This window comes from Musa acuminata, chromosome BXJ2-5 (genome assembly GCF_036884655.1).
Source record: "Musa acuminata AAA Group cultivar baxijiao chromosome BXJ2-5, Cavendish_Baxijiao_AAA, whole genome shotgun sequence".
NCBI lineage: Eukaryota > Viridiplantae > Streptophyta > Magnoliopsida > Zingiberales > Musaceae > Musa > Musa acuminata.
In genome coordinates, this window is record NC_088342.1 from 38,948,492 (window position 1) to 38,969,853 (window position 21,362).

General features: G+C 38.6%; 2 protein-coding genes across 5 annotated transcripts; both read right to left on the reverse strand.

The window, feature by feature from the left end:
- Positions 1-6,332: 6,332 nt before the first annotated feature.
- Positions 6,333-10,187, reverse strand: LOC135612725 (large ribosomal subunit protein uL22-like). Its single transcript, XM_065109337.1, has 7 exons — positions 10,067-10,187; positions 9,940-9,976; positions 9,475-9,515; positions 7,638-7,868; positions 7,455-7,557; positions 7,313-7,380; positions 6,333-6,560 (listed from the first exon to the last, which is right to left on the reverse strand). The coding sequence occupies exons 1-7, from the start codon at positions 10,067-10,069 to the stop codon at positions 6,492-6,494; spliced, it is 552 nt and encodes a 183-aa protein (XP_064965409.1). The 5' UTR covers positions 10,070-10,187; the 3' UTR covers positions 6,333-6,491.
- Positions 10,188-10,577: 390 nt separating this feature from the next.
- LOC135612726 (COP1-interacting protein 7-like) lies at positions 10,578-20,666 on the reverse strand. Of its 4 annotated transcripts, none has more exons than XM_065109338.1 (13): positions 20,509-20,666; positions 19,935-20,159; positions 19,102-19,281; positions 18,800-18,920; positions 18,690-18,729; positions 18,075-18,127; positions 17,246-17,304; positions 16,760-16,912; positions 16,149-16,369; positions 13,972-15,575; positions 12,445-13,362; positions 11,607-12,006; positions 10,578-10,917 (listed from the first exon to the last, which is right to left on the reverse strand). In XM_065109338.1, the coding sequence occupies exons 2-13, from the start codon at positions 19,991-19,993 to the stop codon at positions 10,850-10,852; spliced, it is 3,876 nt and encodes a 1,291-aa protein (XP_064965410.1). In that variant the 5' UTR covers positions 19,994-20,159; positions 20,509-20,666; the 3' UTR covers positions 10,578-10,849. The 4 variants fall into 4 exon arrangements, with proteins under 4 accessions (XP_064965410.1, XP_064965412.1, XP_064965411.1 ...); XM_065109340.1 differs by having other exon boundaries at positions 12,445-12,773; positions 12,849-13,362; positions 19,935-20,666; XM_065109339.1 differs by having other exon boundaries at positions 18,815-18,920; positions 19,935-20,666.
- Positions 20,667-21,362: the final 696 nt, after the last annotated feature.

Here is a 21,362-nt window from a genome sequence, read left to right on the forward strand (position 1 = left end):
CGAGAGGGCATCATCAAGCATAATTATGCATGGCGACGCGTGCGTTGGGGTCGAATCATTTGCTCTCCTCCACCTTACATGATGATTAACAAATATAATATATCAGAAAGTTGACGCAGAGAGGTTCGGCAACTCTCATTTATATTTATGAAAAATAATTAAAATTAATCTATGAGAAATCTATACTCTTTTTTTCTATCCTGTTTACAAATCCCCTCTCTATATATTCTATTCTAGAGAACAACACGCAAAGTATTCATTTGTTCTTTCCCATTCGAAACCTACAGATTTATGAGATATTTAGACCCTACCTTACTTAGAACTACTTCTCCTACTCCAGTATTTCCAAAATAATTATCAATCTTAATAATATCTTAACCAGTGAGTAGTATTTTATCTATTTTGTGTCTCCTGTAAAATAAATATTTTTTGATTCACACTTATTTCAATCTTTATCGCTCATCCTTGTTGAATCTATAATTATATGATCTTTATACCACTTGGTGGGAAGGTGAGAAGATTTTGATTTTTTTTTTTCGTGAATACAGATCGGAGTTGTCGAGCTATATTAAATTTTACATCAGATATATTTTATTTGTTAATTTTTAGAATATTTGTTCTCTCCCTCTTTAATAGTACATCAACACACTTGGGAACTGTAGAACAGCAGCAGAAGAATCCTAAACGGAGGAGAAATTAAATATTGAAATGAGGAAACCAATTGTTTAAGTGTCTTGGATTTCAAAGCTCTTCAATGCCCTAAAATATAGTCCTATTGGGTACTTCCTGAGCTAATGTGAGGCATTGATTTGTGTAGATAGTGATCTTGGCACCACCATGATCAGGCAAAGGAGACATCACACCATGGAGCTCCAAGGAAATGCCACAAGTACACTGCACTAATTTGTAGTGTGGGTTCATGGGATCTGATTACTCGTAGGCTCATCACCACATTCACTGTTTGATTGCAGAAACATGTCTCTTTTGGGACCAAACTGAAGAAGAAGAAAAGCAATAATAATGAGTCTGGACATATGATCCAAGCTGGAATAGCAGTCATATCTTAGGCTGGTCCAAGTTGTAGGTGGACATAATTCTCTGCCAGTAGCATCCAAATTAGGGTGTGCTTGTTAGAGTTTGTCCCTTGCAAACACAAAGAGTTGTCATGTGATCGATCATCTGTCATTGTGACATTGCATCAACCAATAATTTAAGTTCGATTCGACGCGTAATTACAGAAGCAAGAGACGAGATGAACCCTACTTCTTTGGATAAGAAATGCCATGATTAATCTGAAATTATGATTTATGATTGGCTAATGGCAAGCATTAGATTCAGCAGCTTCGATCCTGACCAGATGTCCGCTTTGTCCTCCTCGTCAAGCCTCCGTCGATGAGTTGCAGCGCAGCTCGCCACGAGTTTGGGTGTGGATGGGGGAGAGCACAGTGCTAAGGAAGCATATCTGGAAAAGGAAACCGGCTGCAATTATTAAGCTCCATGATTGGGTCCTTGAGGCTCTTCTCCATTCAGACAGGTAGCTGCTCATGAAGCTTACGCTTGTCCATGGAGTGACGGCTCCATACTCCCTTTCTTCCAGCAATTTGCAGATGGTGGAACACACTTGCATTGCATGGAATGCTTGCGACCCCCCCCCCCCCGCGCCGTGGGTCCCTTTCGGGCCAACCCTCTCTCCCTCGGCCACGTGCTACTCGACCGCCACGTCGTCGCCGGCTCCCCCAGTCATAATCAGGTCAATCATTCTGTGACAGCATCAGCATCAGCATCATCATCATCATCATCATCTGCATGAACAGTGGTCGGAGGTGGTACGCTGCGGTGGATGGTGATCATGATAGGATTCCTGATGGACCACTCCGCTTGTGCCATTTGCTCTGCTCATCACAAGTAGATGACAGACTCGTCACTGTCTTTGTCTCCATCAGCAGAGCAAATCATTTGCATTGATTAATTGCAGCAGCATATTTACTGTGGGACAAAAAGAACCATTTTAATTCTCATCGGGGTCCCGTCGTTCACGTGGAAAGAACACAAGTTTTCCTATCAGCGTGAGAAAGATCCACAACACTAAGTAAGACTGTATTAATTGGGATCTACTTGCTCTTTCTGAGGGGAGATCCAAAAGCAGATATTTTGATCACAGCTGAAGATGGCGACAAGCTCCCAAGGATGAGTGGATTTTTCACCCCTACAGATTCCATCCATCTCACCCTACTAAGAGATATATATATTACACGCAATTCCTTTACTTGATGGAATCTACAACGACAACATTCAGCAAGCAACGGATGTCGATTCCTGAAAAGCTTGGAGTCGGTAGGTGAGCTGCCAAGGATGCTCCCTTATCCATCTGATAGAGAAGTCGATGGAGGTCCAAGGTTCACATAAAATGAATGATCTTGATGGAAGATCGTCCATGTCCACCATGGTTTGCTTGCTGTAGGTTATGAATGATCTCGGGAGATGCTTAGACAAAGAAAAATGGAGAAGCTGTCGAAGAAGTGGCATCATCATTCTCGTCCACGGCCACTAAAATACGGCGGAGATGTTGCATGATAACACATGGCATCTGCAAATTACCCTGCGAACCTTTTGATCTTTTAACCCTGGGCGATCATCCACGCCAAGGAGCTCTCGAATGGCTGTCACCAATCATTCTCACGAGAGGGACAGGCCACTGTTGCAGGACTAGAATATTTGCTCGAGTTAGCCAGTGAGGGCTCGAGTTCAGCAAAAGATTGCGTTGGTGGCTTGGGGAAATGGCAAAGCGTTGTCTGCAAGCATCGCTCATGCTGATAGGGCTGAAAGCGAAGGTGGAACGCATCTCATGGAGGAGTTAGGGTTTGGTAATGTGATGAGAAGCGCATCGAGCTTGTGCATGCCTCGCTGACGATGACAAGGTTCCCACTGCTGCTGGAACTGTGGCGGTCACAGGACCCACCTACCTCTCCCCGTCTGTGGATGGTAGGAGGAGGAGGTCATGTCACAACAAGCAACAGTGGTGGCTGATGTCGATCGGATGCACAGTGAAACCGGAGAAAAGGTGAAGATTGAAGCGTTGAAGAAGAAGACGGTAGGAAGGGGTACAAGCAAGTAGATCTCTTGAGACACGTACAGGATTTGATGCTTCGAGTGCCGTAGAATGGCTTATTAGATTGCAGATGGTATGATCTCCATTATTCGACCTTGTTTCTTCCATGTTGGCATGCTACTGCTCACCAGATGTGGGTCATCAGCTCACGAATACGGACGAGTTCGGTGAGAGTGACCTCTGCATCAAGAGTTTTCGAGTGTATAACCATTAACTCTACAAGTTAAACCTAATATAGAATGAAACCCAATCAAATGATTGTTTTTTCTTTCCCCATGTCTCTGATGCTCAATAGTAAATCAATTCTAATATTTTATATCATGATCCGATCATAATCGACTTATTAATTTAATAGATCTACGGATCACTCACTGGCTCCAAAATGCTTATTAATGATGATATATAACTCTTATAGAATAACTGAAGACATCAAACTTGGCATTAAGATCGATCATTCAAGAAGACATTAAATCATCCAAAATAACATGAAGGTGTCATTAAAATGTTGACAAAATTTTGGAAAGAAACATCCAACATAATATACTAGGATAATGTCAAACGCATGTCAAGATAGCATAAAGGTTTACAATAATAAGAAATGTTTAACACAACGATTATTCCTTAGGAGGAATTCCAAAGTTCCTATACATGACATATATCTTCTGGTTCATCTATCGCAGTTATCTCAAAATTTCAACTTCCTGTAATTGAATTTGCTCTTGCTGTGATTTGATTTAATTTTACCATGATGGGATCTTCAAAAGATGAAGCAGGAGCTGGTTCTAAAGATGATATCCGATCTAATTGCGATGAGGTAAAGTCCTACACTAAACATGATATCCAATCTAATTGCGATGAGGTAAAGTAAACTACCAATCATTCCCCTATATGTTTTTTGATCAAAGCTTTCTACCTCTCTAGATGAACTTGGAAACCTAGAACTCATTAGATGGTTTGCAAATTTAGATGTCTTATCTATCTTACAAATCGATGAACCGATTTACCCTAGGTTGGTTAGGTTATTTTATGCAAACTTAAGTGTGGACAATGATAGCTTAACTAACTACCTCTTTTTTTTTTGGTAAGTCAACTAACTACCTCTTAGGAACACAAATTCAAATCTTTGATAACATTATATGTGAGTTAATTGAAATTACCGAAAAGGATAGGGGTTGTTATTTTAGAAGTAAATAAGATATCAATGCAATCGGAGCAACTTACTCCGAAGCCTTAGAAACTGTTTTTGCAAATCCGAACCTAAGCATAATTCCCAAAAGTTACGTGCACTTGTTGCCCTTTAACTCTAAATTTCTTCATCACATCATGATAAGCATCATACTTCCTAAACAATTTCATCATTATGAGATTAGTCAAATAGAGTTAAGTACTATGTATTGGATTATGATCGACCAAAATAATTATTTTGGATACTTAATCTGACAACATATGCAGGACATAATAGCTAAAGACTCAATGTTACCGTATGAGAGGTTAGTCACTCGATTAATGCTTGCCTATAATATTTGTGTCTCACCCGATGAAGAAATAATCCAGGTCGATCGATTTAACACTATCAACAGAAACCTACTCAAGAGACTTATGTGCACTTTTAGCAATAGTATATGAATTAGGCAACCTAGAAGGACTGATCCAGTTCCCCCACTAGTAGAACACCAACACCCTGAAACACATTTTTAAGGGAAATGAATCTCCTCCTCCTAGTCCCTTTGGTGTCCCTTTGGTGCAACACCTTCAGAACCATCTCCTGCTTCATCTTCTAAAGATCCCATCATGGCAGAATTAAATCAAATCAAATCACAACAAGAGCAACTCAACTCACAGCAAGAACAAATCCAATTACAACAAGTTGAAATTTTGAAAGAACTACGACTGATGAACCAGAAGATAGATGTCATGTATAAGAACTCTAGAATTTCTCTGATACCAATTGTTAGGATCGGAGTGACACTAAGAGGGGAGAGTGAATTAGTGCAGCGGATTGAAACTCGTAAGTTTGAAATCGATTTTCTAAATATATAGAGATTTCGATTCGACAAATGATGACTTAGCTAAAATAGCTCGAGTAAAGATAGTCAAGAGTAGGGAGATGAAAACCGAACGATTTGTAGCTAAGTAGAGAAATGGTTCAAAAAATTAAACACTCGCACATTCAAGGAACACCACGATGTATAGTGGTTCGGTTAAATAACCTACATCCACTTTCAAAGCCTTTTTCGATGAGGCTCCCAACTTCCACTAGCAAATCACTTTGAAGGGGAAGGACCAAATACCCATCTTACAACCTTCTTACAAGTGGTTCACACTCAAATAGATTTTTTTCAAAGAGAGAGAAGGAGGTGAACACTTAAGCTATTGAAAACAAGACTTTGCTAGAGCTTTTTCTCACTTTCTAACTTCTTAAAAATGTGTAATCTCTATTGAGAATTGAGGGATATTTATAGGCCCCAAGAGGATTCAAATTTGAGCTTCAAATTTAAATTACTTTTGGGTTTCCCGGTGTTGGCGATGTCATCGCCTGTCAATGTCTGACACTGACAGTGTACTGACGGTGCCACTGTCGGACCTCTCGGGTTCTGGGTGGTGCCACCGCTTGGACTGTTCCAGCTCACTGGTTGGGCTCCAAACTTGACCCAAACCAGTCCAAACTTAAGCTCAATTGACCCGTAACCGGGTTATAGGATTAACCCTTAATCCTAACCCAAATTATATGCAAACTACGAAATTAAGACATAGTCCTAAGTAAATTTTTAACCGACAACGTCGAGTTTCCTTCCGACGAGCTTTCCGACGAACTTCCGATACACCCTCGGATTTTTTCCGACAGACTCCCAGCAAGCTCCCAGTCTTGTGACGAGTTCAACGAGTCTTTGGCAAGTATCCGAACCTTCTCGGCGATCTCCGCAAACATCTGACGATCTTTCCGACGGACTTCCAAAAACTTCAACAAATCCCTAATTCTTTCTCGGTTGGTTCCGACAGCACTTCCGACGATTCTTCGAACTTGACTCCGATAAACTTGTTTTATGTCTTCAAGCTATCGTAGTTAATCCTACACACTTAACTCAATAATATGGATTAGATCAATTAACCCATCAATTGATTTTATCATCAAAATCCGAGATTCAACAAGAGTGTCACAAATACCTTTTCAATCCAGTATGTAAAGCGTAATTCTTCACCTGTAACTTAGCGCACAGTGGTGTTGGGTCCATCAAATCCTTCAGAACTCCATTAAATAAAGCAACTATAATAGAGTTTATAAAGTGCATAGAGCTCATGAAGATATGTTTGATACCCCAATGAAACATGCTAATTAGAAAGGGGTGGATATCTTCTTGAAAAATGCAACTACTGCTGCCGCCTAAGAAGAAGCCCCACTTCTAATTGCTTGAGCTTTCTTGGGCTTACTGGGAGCAATCTGGGTCTCCGGCTGCAATGTAATAACATAGAATCAGAAAGCAAACAAAATGTCATGCATGCCAAGATCACAGATGACAAACAAGTATAACGAAATCTAGGTCACGATGTGCAAGGAGGTGACCACCATGTTGGACCTTAGGCATGAGAGAGGAGCCATTCATGGACATGCATGAAACTTAAAAGATGAAAGAGTAGGAGGTGGCAACAGCAAGAACAAGCCATGACAAAGCAAGAAAAGGTTCTAGTCAAGAAACAAGGGGAGAAGCAGACACCAAGGTGGCAACACCAGAGCTAGAAGAAGAATGCAGAGCGAGTTAGTCGAGAAACAAGGGGAGAAGCAGGCACCAAGATGGCAACACCAGAGCTAGAAGAAGAATGCAGAGCAAGCAAACGTGAGAGTGTAAAGCAGAATCACCAGACAATGGCCACAATAGTGCAATCTGTCGCTCACAGCAATGACATTAACAGAATAGGAAGAATCCAAGCAGCAAAATATCAACAAAAGAAGGCAGTTGTGACAAAAGAACTGCATCAGCAACAGAGAAACAAGGGGAAAGAGAGGGAGGGAGGGAGAGGGAGAGAGAGAGAGAGAGAGACGAGTAAAAAATAAGTAATGATGAGATGAAAGGTCCTAAAAATCCAAACTAGTGTGGAAACTCTAAACAAAGCCTAAGCCACTCTAAAGAAGGTAGAAAAGCAGCAAAAAAAAGTACAAAACAGATGTACCATTTTTGAAGTTAACAAAATAGCCCAAGAAATTACCTCTTTCTTAACGGGCTCTTCCTTTTCTGACAAAATCAGTTCAATATGACAGGGGGAGGACATATAAGCTGCCAACATGTAACACAATGAATCATTTCTGTACCAAAAAGAACCTGAAAATTAGCTCAATAAGTGATCTTACGGTTGATTCGCCCATGAGCACGGTAAGTCCTGCGCCTCTGCCTTTGCGCTTGGTTCACTTGGATGTGTGATATGAAGAGCGCATCAACATCCAAACCTTTCACCTAAATAAGAGAAATAGAGCAATTTAGTGATAGAAGCAAAACACCAAAGATGGAAAATAATTGGTCAAGTATGTTCATACTTCAGCGTTGCTTTCAGCATTCTTGAGCAGATCCAATATGAATCTGGCTGATTTCAGAGGCCACCGGCCCTGCCCATTTGGGTTCCGGCCCTTCGCTTGAGCTGTGCGTCCTACACCACCACAAAACCTTCGGAAGGGAATAGCTTGCTTGTGAGCAATTACATCTTCAAGGTATCTTTTGGCCTTTGACAAAGGCAGCTTTCTAATGGCATGAGCTGTCTCACGGGTATTCTGTTATATAATTACATCATTGGAGAATGTACAGGCAGTTAATAAAACTTGCATGTGCCATTAAGACAATATAGAAATATAGTATTTTAATATATATCTAAAACCATGTACAGGCACCTGCTCATCTGCTGATACACAAGCAACTAAAATGAGTTAAAATTTGTAAAATTTCAATGTGTTCAATGTTCTGATTCAATGGCATTTCTCAATCTACTTCAGTAAAATAAAGTACATGATTTTTCATCCGTAACAAACATAAATAAAATGTGACAAAAAAGGAGATCCCAAACAAATCAGTTTTATAATGAAGAACCATAATCTTAAGTTGCCAACAAGAATTCCAAAATCCATTCCTGTCCCCATGGCAACAACAAAATATTGAACACTTGATAGTTTCTTAATTTCATTAAGCCAATGATTGACGATCCACGTTATAAATTTAATCAATAATACATTAGTTCAGTTTATTCCAAGATACAAAAGGAATTTGAACGAAAAAAAAATCAAGAGCATTTAGTATCTCTCCTGTGGCCCATAAACCTGAAGTCTAGAAAGTTGCATCTGTATCCATTTTAACATAGGTTAAAAAAGACTTTAAACTCAGAGACAGTGATATTTTTAACTGTATATAAGAGCACCATCAATTAACATATTTAGTATACATATATACATAGTCCTGTGTGGAGCAGTCACAACAATTAGAAAAAACTAATTGGACTATTATTTACAGATCCTATCTAAATGCACCCAAAATAATTTGCTTTCAAAGTTTCATTATAAACATAAAATATTTTTCGTAGATATGTGCACATAATCATATATATAGAACATGCGGTCACTACTGATACATCTGAAAATGGCTTCAAGCACAGCATCAGATTACTATTGAAAACTAATTTGACACTAGAGTTAGTAACGGTCAATGGAAAGTTGAATCTTAATCACCTCGAATTAAAAATGAAAGACAATGCTGAACCTAAAGCATGAGAATTTGGCATAAATGAAACAGACTCATGAAGTAGAAGACCAGGAAGAGAGTATTATTTGCAACTACTTATAAAACATGAGATATTGATCCTAGTAATACGTAAAACATTGCTGCCAAAACTTCCCTCCCTTTCCCCTTTGCTCTATATTTAGGTATTTCTGGTTCACTGAATTTTGAGCTCTAACACTGAAATGGCAACCGCTTATACTAACATCTTTCATTAAAACCTACTTATTAAGTATCAAAATCAAGTACAAGATAATATGCATCATCACAGTTACCATGTTGCAAAGAATATGGATGATGAAGATAGAAAATCTCACATAAATACAATAAAAAAACCAAATCAACCAAAATATTGCCAAAGATATGAGACGCTAGAAATAAATATAATTATAGACTCTCAGTTAAAAAAAAATCGCCTTCAGATATAAAAATAATGTTTTTACTGAATTCTAGCCTTCCGGATGGATGTCTATATATCATTTTCTCCCTTTTTCCACAACTCAAGAGATCCATATACTAGCTTGGCTATCACAATTTGCACAAAAAGAAAATCTGAACTAACAATGGGACAGCATAGAACTTGTACTCATAAAATAGTGAAAAATCTCGCACCTTGAAGTGAACCCTCATGTCCCGACCCATGGCTTTGGCGGCTGCAAAGACCAAAAACATATAAGCTCAAAGAAAAAGAATGACAAAAATCTGAAGAGAACATCATATAATAAAGAGTAACTGAGCATATCAGTTCAAGAAGAGAATTCGCCACAACCAACAGAAACAACAGACATAAATCCTTATATCCGAATCGTTACTAAATCGCAGTAGATCAGACAAAAACGATACCCCGAGCTCCAAAATGCTCGAAATCAGGGTTCAAGGAAACGCAAAATCTCTTTTTTATTGACCTTTTATCAAAAGCATCAGATAATAACGACCGCAAGATCCTACATTCCCGGGGAAGGACTAAGTAACCAAGACAAACATCGGAGGAGATCGATCAAAACCAAGACCCAGTCTTCAAAGATGAGTATATCCGAGGTCGAAAGAAACCCAAAAATCAAATCGAAAGCAACTTACACTTGGTAGGATTGGAAGGCTCTCTCGAGTACTTCACCTGATCCAAAACAGGGAAAAAAACATCAGATTAGTAACGGATTACAACCAAAAGGAACGAATCGAAGAAAGGCGAACACTAGAATTGCACCATGGCTGCAGAAGAGTCGTCGCTATCTCCGACTTGCACACTCTGCAGGAGGAGCGAGGGAGCGAAGGGGTAGGCAGTGGCCCCAAGATGAGGCGGCTCCACGAATATAACGGAACCCTAACCCTGACGCAGAAGAATGTTACCGACCCAATGGGCCGACCTACGCATGCTTAAGTGGGCCTAATGAGGGCTGGCTTCTTCTTCTACCTACTAAGTGACACGTGCGATACACGTGGGTCTCACACATGCATCTAAGAACTCATTATATACCATTAGAGGCTGCAGAGAGAATTAATGCTTTGTTATAGCATTAGGAATCTATGATGAAAAAGTGCAATTAAATAAACTATACCTCAAAAGTTCAATAATGTTATGTGGGTAGTTCAACTTCAACATACTATATATGGATATGAAATTGAAAACTGTGGTTTGATATGTACACAATAAAACCAAGATGAGAGCTATTTTGGCATGATCCATCAACACCACAATTCACATGGAAAGAAACCCATGAACAACAAAACTGGAATGCTTCAAGATACAAGTTTGCATCAATCATCCAACCTCAAGAAAATTTCTTGCACAAACAATTGGTCAATATTAATATGAACAATAAGGAATAAATAACACACCAATTTTACACTAGGACTATGAATAGAATGGTATATGGCCAACTCGAAAACCGATATATCACATCCCATATATGTTTATGTACTCGACAGAAGCAGATCCCCCTCTTGATGTATCTTCCTCGACTGGATAGAACTTTCATTGCAGTGCTCGTCACGCCGCTTGTTTCTTCTCGCTGTTCTTGCTTCGGAAGGGTGAAAGGAGGGAGAACGAATGGGTAACTGCATCAAAGAATTGATATTTTGAGCAACGACTATTGGGTCGAAGTAAAATCCACACAGATAAATTTATACAAGCAACAGCTACTCCTAGAGGGAGAAAAGGCAGAAAAGAATGTTTTAGTGAGATCTGTCACGCTACCAATTTTGGACAGTTCGAGCAACAGCACAGAGCTATATGTAGATGAGCTTGGAAGTTGTAAAATAGATGTCTGAACATTAGCTGGTGTGCCCCCAGCATGAGAATCATTGCAAGAAATGTGATTTTTCGGTATATGAATTGAAAAGAAAGTGAAGACCTGCAACATGCACATATCATTTCGCAAGAAGGGTTCCACTATGCTTTGCGTCAACACGCAAGCTTCTGTGATAAATATTTTCTTAGAAGCACAAAGACAACTTTGCTGTTTCAATTTTTTTTCCATGTTGTTGTTGATGACTGGTCTAAAAGCCTCTACTTTTATTCCACTTAACAACTAGAAGTAGCAAACTCATCAAAATTTCAAGTAACAGCTGACTAACTCGATACGGCACAAATTATTGATTGAATCAGCTAGGTAAAGATAAAGACGTAATCAAGGTGAGCAGATTTTTTCTTTCTTGATTAGAGGAATTCAGTTGTTTACGCAATAATCCATTACGTAAAATGAAAAAAAAAAAAAAGGAATAATCTGCAGAAGCTGAGACCTTACCATCGTTGGATGAAGCAGCAGTAACAGTTGGATCATCGACTGATGAAGCATCTGAGTCAAGGTTACCTTCACCTGAAGCTGAGCCATGGCTCTTACGTCCAAATTTTAACAACTTTCTGAAACCTTTTGATTCCTTGCTTCGAGGCTTCTCATGTGTTTCATGAGTTATATCAGTTAAACTTGAATTCTTGAAACCGGATACATGTACCGTAATACTCCCATTCTCAGCATGTTCTGCAGCCATCTCAGACTCTGATGCAGGTACACCTCCATATCCCAAATTAGGAGCAGCAGGATCTTCCAAGGATGTAACTCTGGCATAAGGGGCTTGATAACTCTTTTCTGTTACAGTCAAGTTTGAGAACTTCTGAGGCTCACTCCCCAAGCAAGGAACAACCACCTGATCAGCAGAAGCAACATGCATCCATCATCAGCCTAAAGTAGCATTTGTTGAGGAAAGAAGATATATAAATAAAAAAGGAGTGCTCTAAATGGAAGCAGTAGTCAAGATAAAATTTATGTAATTGTATACGTCGCTAGAAAGCCCCTTAAATAATGTGATTAGATTTGAGCCTTATTGATCCCACAAGCAGCTTGCCCATGAACAATGGGCAAAAGAAAAGCACCAAACAGAACCATTAGCATTATCAGACAAAGCATTGAAATATGAAACAAACTAAATACAAATAGATATTTGCTTTTATAAGAACTCAAATGCTAAAGATGTTGAGAATTAAAATATTTGCTAGAAAGAAAATGGTGCTCAGAGAGAGAAGTGATGAGACAATCAGTAAACTAATAAAGTCCTTTAAAGATGTGCAACTTAGATAAAATATACCTTGTAGGAATTCAGCTGTTCATTCAACTTGCCTTCACCAGAATCCTCAACCTGAGTTATAACAACTGGTGAAGGTGGAGCATGAAGAGCTGCATATCCTGTAACCATCCCATCTCCATGTGATCTCTCCTTTGTGTCTATCATCTCATCAGACTGCTGGACCACAGGGGCAGTGACCAAATTATTTTCAAGCATCACGACAGTCTTCTCGATCACTGGATTCTCGTCGTTGTTGCTAGGTGGCTTGTCATTGGCTGATTTTCCGTTGTTGGTATCAGATGCCTGAGAAGCTTCTCTTGCAGTCTCCTTCTGCAATGGGTCTTTGCTAGCTGTTTCATTTTCAACTACTTCAGTTGAAGTTGGTGGTGTTTTAATCCTAAGCTCTGGTAGAGTTGCTGACTTACTTTCCTCCTGTTGTATGATTGCAGTAATCTTTTTCTGAGACTCATCAGGTACCCCTCTCTTTGAATCTTGATCTGCAGTTATAGACTTCACCGAGGAACCAGATTGAGTATAATTGCTTTTGGGATCAGAGTGTCTTTTCATCCGAAGAGAATCTGTTTTTGCTTCCGGCATGAGCCCATTACTTTCTTTTTTAACCTCAGGTAATGAAGATGCTGATCGAGTTAACCCATGGTTACTGCCATTTAATTTGCTGGATTTAATAGGTTTCTGGGGATCATTGGATCCGTCTGAAGAGGTTCTGATGGGCAATTTTCGCAAAGGTGAAGAAGAAACAGGCTCTGTGTTGCTAAGCTTTAATCCTTTGTGAGGACCTGGTGAAGGCTTTATGGCTAAACGGGCCTTTGTCTGCTGTGGAGTTGATGGCGCCTGAGTGACTGTCGAACCACTTCTTGAAGCTATTCTTTTTTGCCTCTCCCTTTTCAAAGCTTCCAAACGCTTTAGCTCTTCGTCTTCCTAAAAAAGTAAAAAAATAGTGACATGCTCAGCCAAGCAGAGAAGCAAAACATCAAGACTAAGCCACAACAGACTAGCGGAGAAAACTTCTTTATACAGCTATACTCAACTAACAAGACTTTAAAACAACAACATACCAAAGAATTAAAACTTCTGAACTACAATCTTTAGTACCTTCAAACAATGTCAAGTATACTTGTTCAGAACTGTGAGACACAATCAAAAGCCAAATGGACTATCAGAGGAAAAGAGACTTAAAACACTAGTAGAAACAACATAGTATGAGATTGTCAGTGCTCTATCTTTAGTTTACTTATACCAAGGTTTTGCGCAAAAAGATAGTTAACATGCTAATCAAAGAAGAGAAAAGGATAGGGTGATTGAAAGAACTAATCAAGAAAAGGATAGCTCAATGAATAAAGGAAATATGCAATCAGGTTTATGCTTGTTTTTATCAATGAAAGATAATATGAAGTATACGCTCATCAGGTTTCTTGGAATGTGCTTTCCTGTCTGACACCCCTTTCTCACTTCCTCTATGATTAGCAACCAGAGAAATATTCATAACATATTTCAGACAGCCAACAGAGGATCAATCATAAGAAGTACCCTTTCTTTCTTCATTTTCTGAAGATCAACTTTGTGAGAACGCAGCTTCTCTGCACGTTTTTGGGCTTCAGTCAATAGGTTAAGCCTCGAGGATGTCCCTTTCTTCACCAGTGCATCCTTCCTCCTTTTCTCCATACTATCATTTGAGGCCCTTGAATTCTCCTTGTCTAATTTCTGTGATTCTTCTTTAGTGCTTTCTGAGAGATCCTCTTGGTTAGTGGCTTCCAGCTTGACAGCATTTGTAACAGGAATCTGAAAATCATAGTCCATTGCTGGATCATATCCGACAGAGACAGTTTCTGTTTCACGTTCAGGAACCAAGGACAAGTCATCTGGTTCGTAGCTAAGCTGATTTTTGGCTTTATCATATAAATTCGAACCATTCTGAAGGGCTGAGGAGAACTCAGAATCCATGTCAATAGGAATTATGCTGTCTGATCCAAGATCCTGTGATTCTGTTCTATAAGGAAGCATGAAGGTCTCATCTGTTATGTTGTATGACAAACTCTCAACTGCTTTAACAGGATGCTCATCCACATGATCAACAAATGGGTCAGAAGAATTCTTAATACTGAATTGCTTTTCTTGCTCATAAATCATAAATTCATCACTGCTCATCTGCCGGTATGCTCTTCCACCACTTTCTATTTCCTTGAACTGGTTATCTGTCAAGTCTCTTCCGTTACTTGAAGCTAAAAATTGATCATCAGAAGCTACCTGCTTCATTCGGATAGTCTTCCCACTAACAGAATCAAATTCTGCCATCCCCCCATCATGATAATCACCATAATCTCGCTCAGGAAGAACGATAGGATCAGCTTCGCTTTTGCTCTGTTTTCTCTTTGACTGAGGCTCTTTTTCTCCCATGAACATGTCTTCACCAACTGTTCTTGACTTTTCTTCAGCACTTAGTAAGAAAGTCTGAAATGCTTGCCAATTTCCAGAATCTGCCTCCTCTCGATATGCAGCTTTATCATTGCCATAGGCATCTGAAAATTCTTCAGGTTTTGTTGGACGATCTTCTTTCTTGGAACGCCTAACAGAGTGCTTGTGCTTTCTTTCTCGCATGTCAGCATGCACATCTTCACTATCTTCTTCAGCTTCAGATTCAGAGACAGACTGTGAACCACTTTCAGATTCCACTGAGCCATGCTTCTTCGATTTGATGTAATTTATGTTGCGAATGACAACAACACCAGGCTTTTTCTTTCCTTTCCGACCAACTCTTCTGTGAGATTTATGACCATGAGAACCTTCTTTCTCAAGATCTGAAGTATTTTGATCTGAATCATCTTGTGACCTCGTACTTCTTTCCCAAGTCTCTGATTCAATGTCTTTATTATCTGCTGACTGCCTTTTTGACCCCTTTCTGTGAGAGCTGTTGAATCTAGGATCCTCCATTGGAGGATATGGGGGATGAAAATATGGAACGCTCCCTGGATAGTTTTGATAATAAGGCATTCCTTGCATGGGATAAGGTTGAAACATAGGAGGACCTGGTGGAGGATGCATAGGCCACTGTGAGTAAGCAGGATGCTGGAATTGACCTTGAAGATACTCCTGGTGTCCCAGTGGCACCTTTGAATCTGAAGGAATCTGTTTATCTGAACAGAAGAAACAAATGAATTAAGATACACTGATCTATCAACCCAGAATACTAATATATGGAAATCTGGAATTGAGGTAATTGGTTTGCATTATGCAAGAATTCACATAAATACATTGTGGTTATCTTCATGCATGCATTTGTTTTGGAACTCATGTTACATATTTGATCAGACTTGCCATTTGAATAGCATTAAAAGAATAAAGATTATGAGAGGTTTTCTCATGGGAAACTTCCAACTAAGATGATATGTCAACCAAATAAAATGAGTTGACTATATGATCAATAAGAAATAATACGTTGCAATGCTGAAACCAAAAGGAAGAACTTGTCATAAGTTTACAGATAGGGGAGAGTGCCTTTGACAATGCATGGAAATGTAGAATTAGAGAAGGCTTGGTGCATCAAATAATTTAGATTATTTAGGCCAAAAATTAGAAGCAGTTAAAATCTTTTACTAGGATTGTGATATGTATTATGAGAATTAAAGGACTTTTTCTTTAGCTACCGACTTTAACATGAATATTAGCTGATGTAAAGTGGTCTCAGCTTTCATGTTCGGAGCATATACCAGCTCTTCCATCAGTCTCTGTAAGCATATCACCGCCAGTGACAGATTGTGCATCTCCGTGATCATTCTGCATCATAGGATCTGTAGCAAATATAATCCCAGAGGCATTCAAAGCAGAAAATTCAGACCGAGTTGACATGGCTTCTGCAACTTCAACTTCAAGCCATTGTCCAGTCTCATGCTTTTTCTTCCATAGCTCCATAAATTGTAAGCAGGCATCCCTGTTTTATAACGTGGAAGAAATGAGAACTATAATGAATATAAGATGAAGAAAACATATCAAACAATGGTGACATGATCACAGGAATTATCTCAAACCTTTGTCATACCATCATTAGAGATAAATAAGTCATAGACTTGTCACTATATCGAGATTTACAAAGTGTTCCTTAATTTTGTTTTCAAAATACCTTTCATGCATTCATATTACTCTTTACTTTGTCATTTTATGCACCTGAAGTTTTCAGATTTTGACAGCAAATATACTCCCAGTTCACATATTCCCTGCGGTTGCTGAATCATTCTATATCTCAACATGTTAACTAGGAATTTAAAATGATGAAAACTAGCAGTATTCGGTAATGTATTAGTTGGACAAAGGCAAAACTAACTTTAAACGTGAGGCACCAAAGCTTTCAGAAAATGATATCAAATCCAGTAAATTGTCCATGTCAAAACCAGCTGCTGCAGCACGTGCAAAGGCCATCCCCTGTTCCTTCCGCAACACCATTTTGCGAGTCTCAAGCACTTTTAGAAGTTGAACTCTGCAAAAAGGAATTCATTCTTACTGTAACATGTAATGAAAAAGTACTAATGGAAGATAATATAAGCATCCACCAAAGAAAAGACTTATTTTTTCATTGTTATTCCTATCATGCAATTAGGATGCTATCACTGGAAATATCTAAAAGGAACATGGACGCCACCTTACTTATCCGTTATTTATTGATTATCTGATGCTTCAACATATTAAATGGAAAAGACAATATAAATTATTCTTGCATATATGGGGGACATTCGTACTACTATTCTTGCATGCTTCAGAAGAACCAATTTCTAGGAAAGAAAAGGCTAAGGATATGTTAGGTTGCTCATACTTTGAATTCTCTTGTGTGGTGGATCCATTAGAATCTGGTGGATTTGGTTGTGAATCAGGCTGCCACATATCAAGAAAAAAACATGTTTATTAACATCTCTGTGAGACAAGTATTAAATACATACAAATGTGCATGTGTGTAGCTACGTATATGCATGTTGTGTGCACAGAATAAAATTACTTTGAATCTCTCAATGTACCAACATCAAATACATACCAAATACTAACACTTGGAAGGATACTTCTTAAACAAGTAACATAACTTTTTGAAGCATCAATTTTTTTTTCAAATAATTATTTATTCAGAAATAGGATACTTTTAGGATGTATAGGAATTTCATTGAAAAAAGAGATTTATAGCCAAACACTTTTTGCAAATGTCAATTTTGCGATAATAGTCAATATGAATATTGAACTCTAGACAGATCATATGGTTTTATTTGTATTTAACATCATATTACAATTAACAAAACTATAAGTCTATAATAACTATTTTTTTTCTTACTTCACTTATCATAAGTTTTGGTTGTATACTTTCATGTCGAATAGAAGCTAGCTAATATTTTATTATTTATCATGATTGTTAACTACATATTTTAGTAATTCAAATAAATGGAAAATTTTACCGTATAATATGGTATACATTTTAATATACTTTATTATTATGTTTGAACCAAAATCCTATTATATCTTTTCAATATTTGTCATGTTGACATGCAAGTAACACATCATATCAGCTCTCCATATCAGTGTTCCAGAGGTTTTGTATGCAAATGTCAACTGTTACAAATATACATGTATGTGTGTATGATGCATGCATAAAATCATACCTTATAAAGAACTATTGCCTTCGCTGCATCAGTATCAACTGAGATCTTCGTACCTACCCATGAGACAGCGACGATACAAAGGTCAGAATAGCAAAGGGTGTAAGTAGTGGAACAGAAACTGAAATCAATATTAAAATTGATGTGTCCGTGGCATACATATGGATAATTAAGGCCAAATAGAAATATTAAGATAACTAACTTTCAGAAAGTTAAATGAAAAATGCAACTAGCATGTATGGTGGATGACATAAGATTCCTTAAGTATCTTTGATATGTAGGTCAGGAGATCATCAGCCCTAATGAAAAGCCAGCATAGCAGACTTCATTACTTTTGAAGAAAAAAAAAAGTGTCTTAATGTTGTTCAGAACAAAAAAAATTGTGTTTTAATGCTGTTCTTGTACACTATGGTTGACAAAGTTCTGATGCTGGAACATATAGAAACCTGCTCCTACTAACAAGATGTTAGTTTGAAAATTGGACACAAACTACAACTTCTTTGATCCATGGGACTACATTAACACACCTAGGAAAGGAGAAACCAAATGTTAAAATGCTCACAAATCAATTATGGTTTTTTATTTAGGACTACTATAGAACCAGATGAAATTATATACCTTCTACTGTTTCTGCTGGCTTTGATTGATGATCTTCTACCTGCCAAATTGCATAAAAAAGGATGTCATTTGAGTTTTACAAACAACATATGAATAGTTCGGATATATACAATGCTTGAGACAACATTATCATTCCCCTGAACGGCAATTGCATTTTCAATCTGCAAGATCTCAGACTCTATGGTTGTCACACGCTCCAAAACCTCAGGTGTGCTCACAAAACGAACAAACCTGTCAATATCAGAATTAGATGCTGAATTTGGATATTAAAATTTGAGCATGTGCCCAAAGTTCCTCCAAAAAGATAAAATGCAACTAGCTCATCAAGAATTGAGAAATGACATGTTTGAAGACCAACAGTTAATATGACAATTCCATGTTGTGTTGTTCACTTGAAAGATCATTTGCTTACCTCTCCACAGTGCCCTTGGTGAACCATGCTGCCTCAGTTTCTGGGTCTGGTTCAAGAATGATGGAATAGCCACCCTTGGCAATCTGATCCTGGGCGAACTTCAAATGGGCAAGAAAAGGAGTCAACAAGCCAGATGCAATCTTCTGTGTTTTACCATTTGCTATGATGATCAAATCACACCTGTTAAGAAAGAAAAGCAAGACTCCATAATGAACAAGCATCCTCCACGAATGATACCAAAACCATCTTATAATGATTCACACAAGCCTAAGTCTGCCCAATACATATGGCTACAATAAACAAAAAACGAGGGATGAATTTTATCGAGTACTATACTCTTCAGTCAGGCAATGGTCTACAGGGTGGATAGATATCAATCCAAATGATATCATACTCATTAAGAAGCCTGGTATACAGAAATAGCGAAAATAATACTAACTACTACCTGAACCAAAATTGTCAGTTTAATCCTTATCTGAACTAGCGGGAAGTAATCACATCCGAAGCATGTCAATGCAAATTCCTTTGTGTAATCTAACAACTTTGACAATTTCCTATATAAAAAAAGAAGGATTCCACTCATACTCCCAAAGTCCCCATTATAATAGCATGCAGAAATTTGTTTTCTTTCTTTTGGAGCTCGATTGAGAAACCCTGATAGATCTTATCAATTAGTCAAGAAGATTTTTCCCACATCTCAAACAAAATTACCACAAAATCTCCCAAGATCTGAACTTTTTCTATATGGAAACATCTGATACGGTCCCATCCGCTCACCTTGATCCAACCCTTGAACAAGAAACAATTACATCTAGAAGGATCTAACATTTTACCTGGTTCGAGTAGGCGTGAGCTGAAACACCAAGGATTCTAGCCGAGCCTCCGACCTCATTGCACCCGGAAGCAAAGATCTCGGAAGAAAGATGAGATCTTTGAAGAAAGACTAGGTCTTTGATCCCACTCCTCCCTCTCCCTCTCTCCTCTTTCCACCCTCTGCCCTCTATCAGATCTTACTCGTAGCCAGGTTCTGGCATCGAAAGCGCCACATTCAGAGAAACCTAAACGAAAAAGTAAAGTCAAGGAATAGCGATCAATGAACAATTTTGGGAGCGCAAAGCGGCGGAGTAATGGCTCGAAACAGCTGCCTTAATGCTGAAACTCTCTAAAATATTAAGGTACCAAATGGATCTTCAATGGCGACTGTAATTACAAGTAAACAAACAGTATAAATAAGAGAGAGAGAGAGAGAGAGAGAGAGAGAGAGAGAGAGCGAGAGAGAGAGGCGGCAAGCTGGAGAAAAAGAGGCCTCAGGAGTCACAAGAAAAGAGCTTCCGAACAACTGTAGCAGAGCATGGCATCTATGCAAACAACAAAAAGAAAATACAGACGGAGAGAAGCTTTGCAGACCAAAAATGAATTAAATTCTTCGGAAGATGAAATGAGCAGAGAGAGAGAGAGAGAGGGAGAGAGGCTTTGGATTCCAACAGGACAACTGGAGACTGGGTGGAAGAGAATAAAAAGCAGAGTTTTTTATCCAAAATAATGGTGGAATATGAGAGAGAGAGAGGAAGAGGGGATGCTTCACAGTAGTGGGAGGGTTGAGTAAGTAGGAGTGGAAGGGGTGTGGAGGGGTCCACAAAACATGGGTCCCAGGGAACAGCAGGACATCTTGGATGCAGAGGATCTTTCACTCGCTCGGTTTGATTAGCATACCGTCCTCTCTCACTTTGCTTACTCTTAAAAATCTTCCAAATTCCAAGAAAAATTTTACTGTATTGGGGGGTTAATTTATGCAGTCTTACTTTTTTATATTAAGAATAATTTTCATCCTCTTGGAGAGTAAAGAAAAAGAAGAAATTGCTGAGTGTAGGATAAAGCCTAACTGTGTTGATGGATCATTCAGAATGAATGATTGTGAATGTATTAAATGGCATAGCATGCATTCCAACCTTTTCTTTTTTTATTCTTCTCTGAAGGGTCATAGAAAATTTACATGTTGTCTTCATTGGCAGTGGTGATGATAAGCCCAAACACCCATCAATCTCCAGCTTGTAGGTGCAGGACATGACAAAGAACAAGAGACTCACTTCTCATGGCACCTCAATTATGTGGAGTGAAAGCAGCAAAGCATAGATGCAAAAGCCACTCTGTCAATGATTGCAGCACCAACCATTTTATCTTTTTGATCTTGAGGAAGAAGCAAAGGGTGCTTCTTGGCATCTTCACCTGAGACCAAAGTGCCATCTCCCCCACCAACTCAA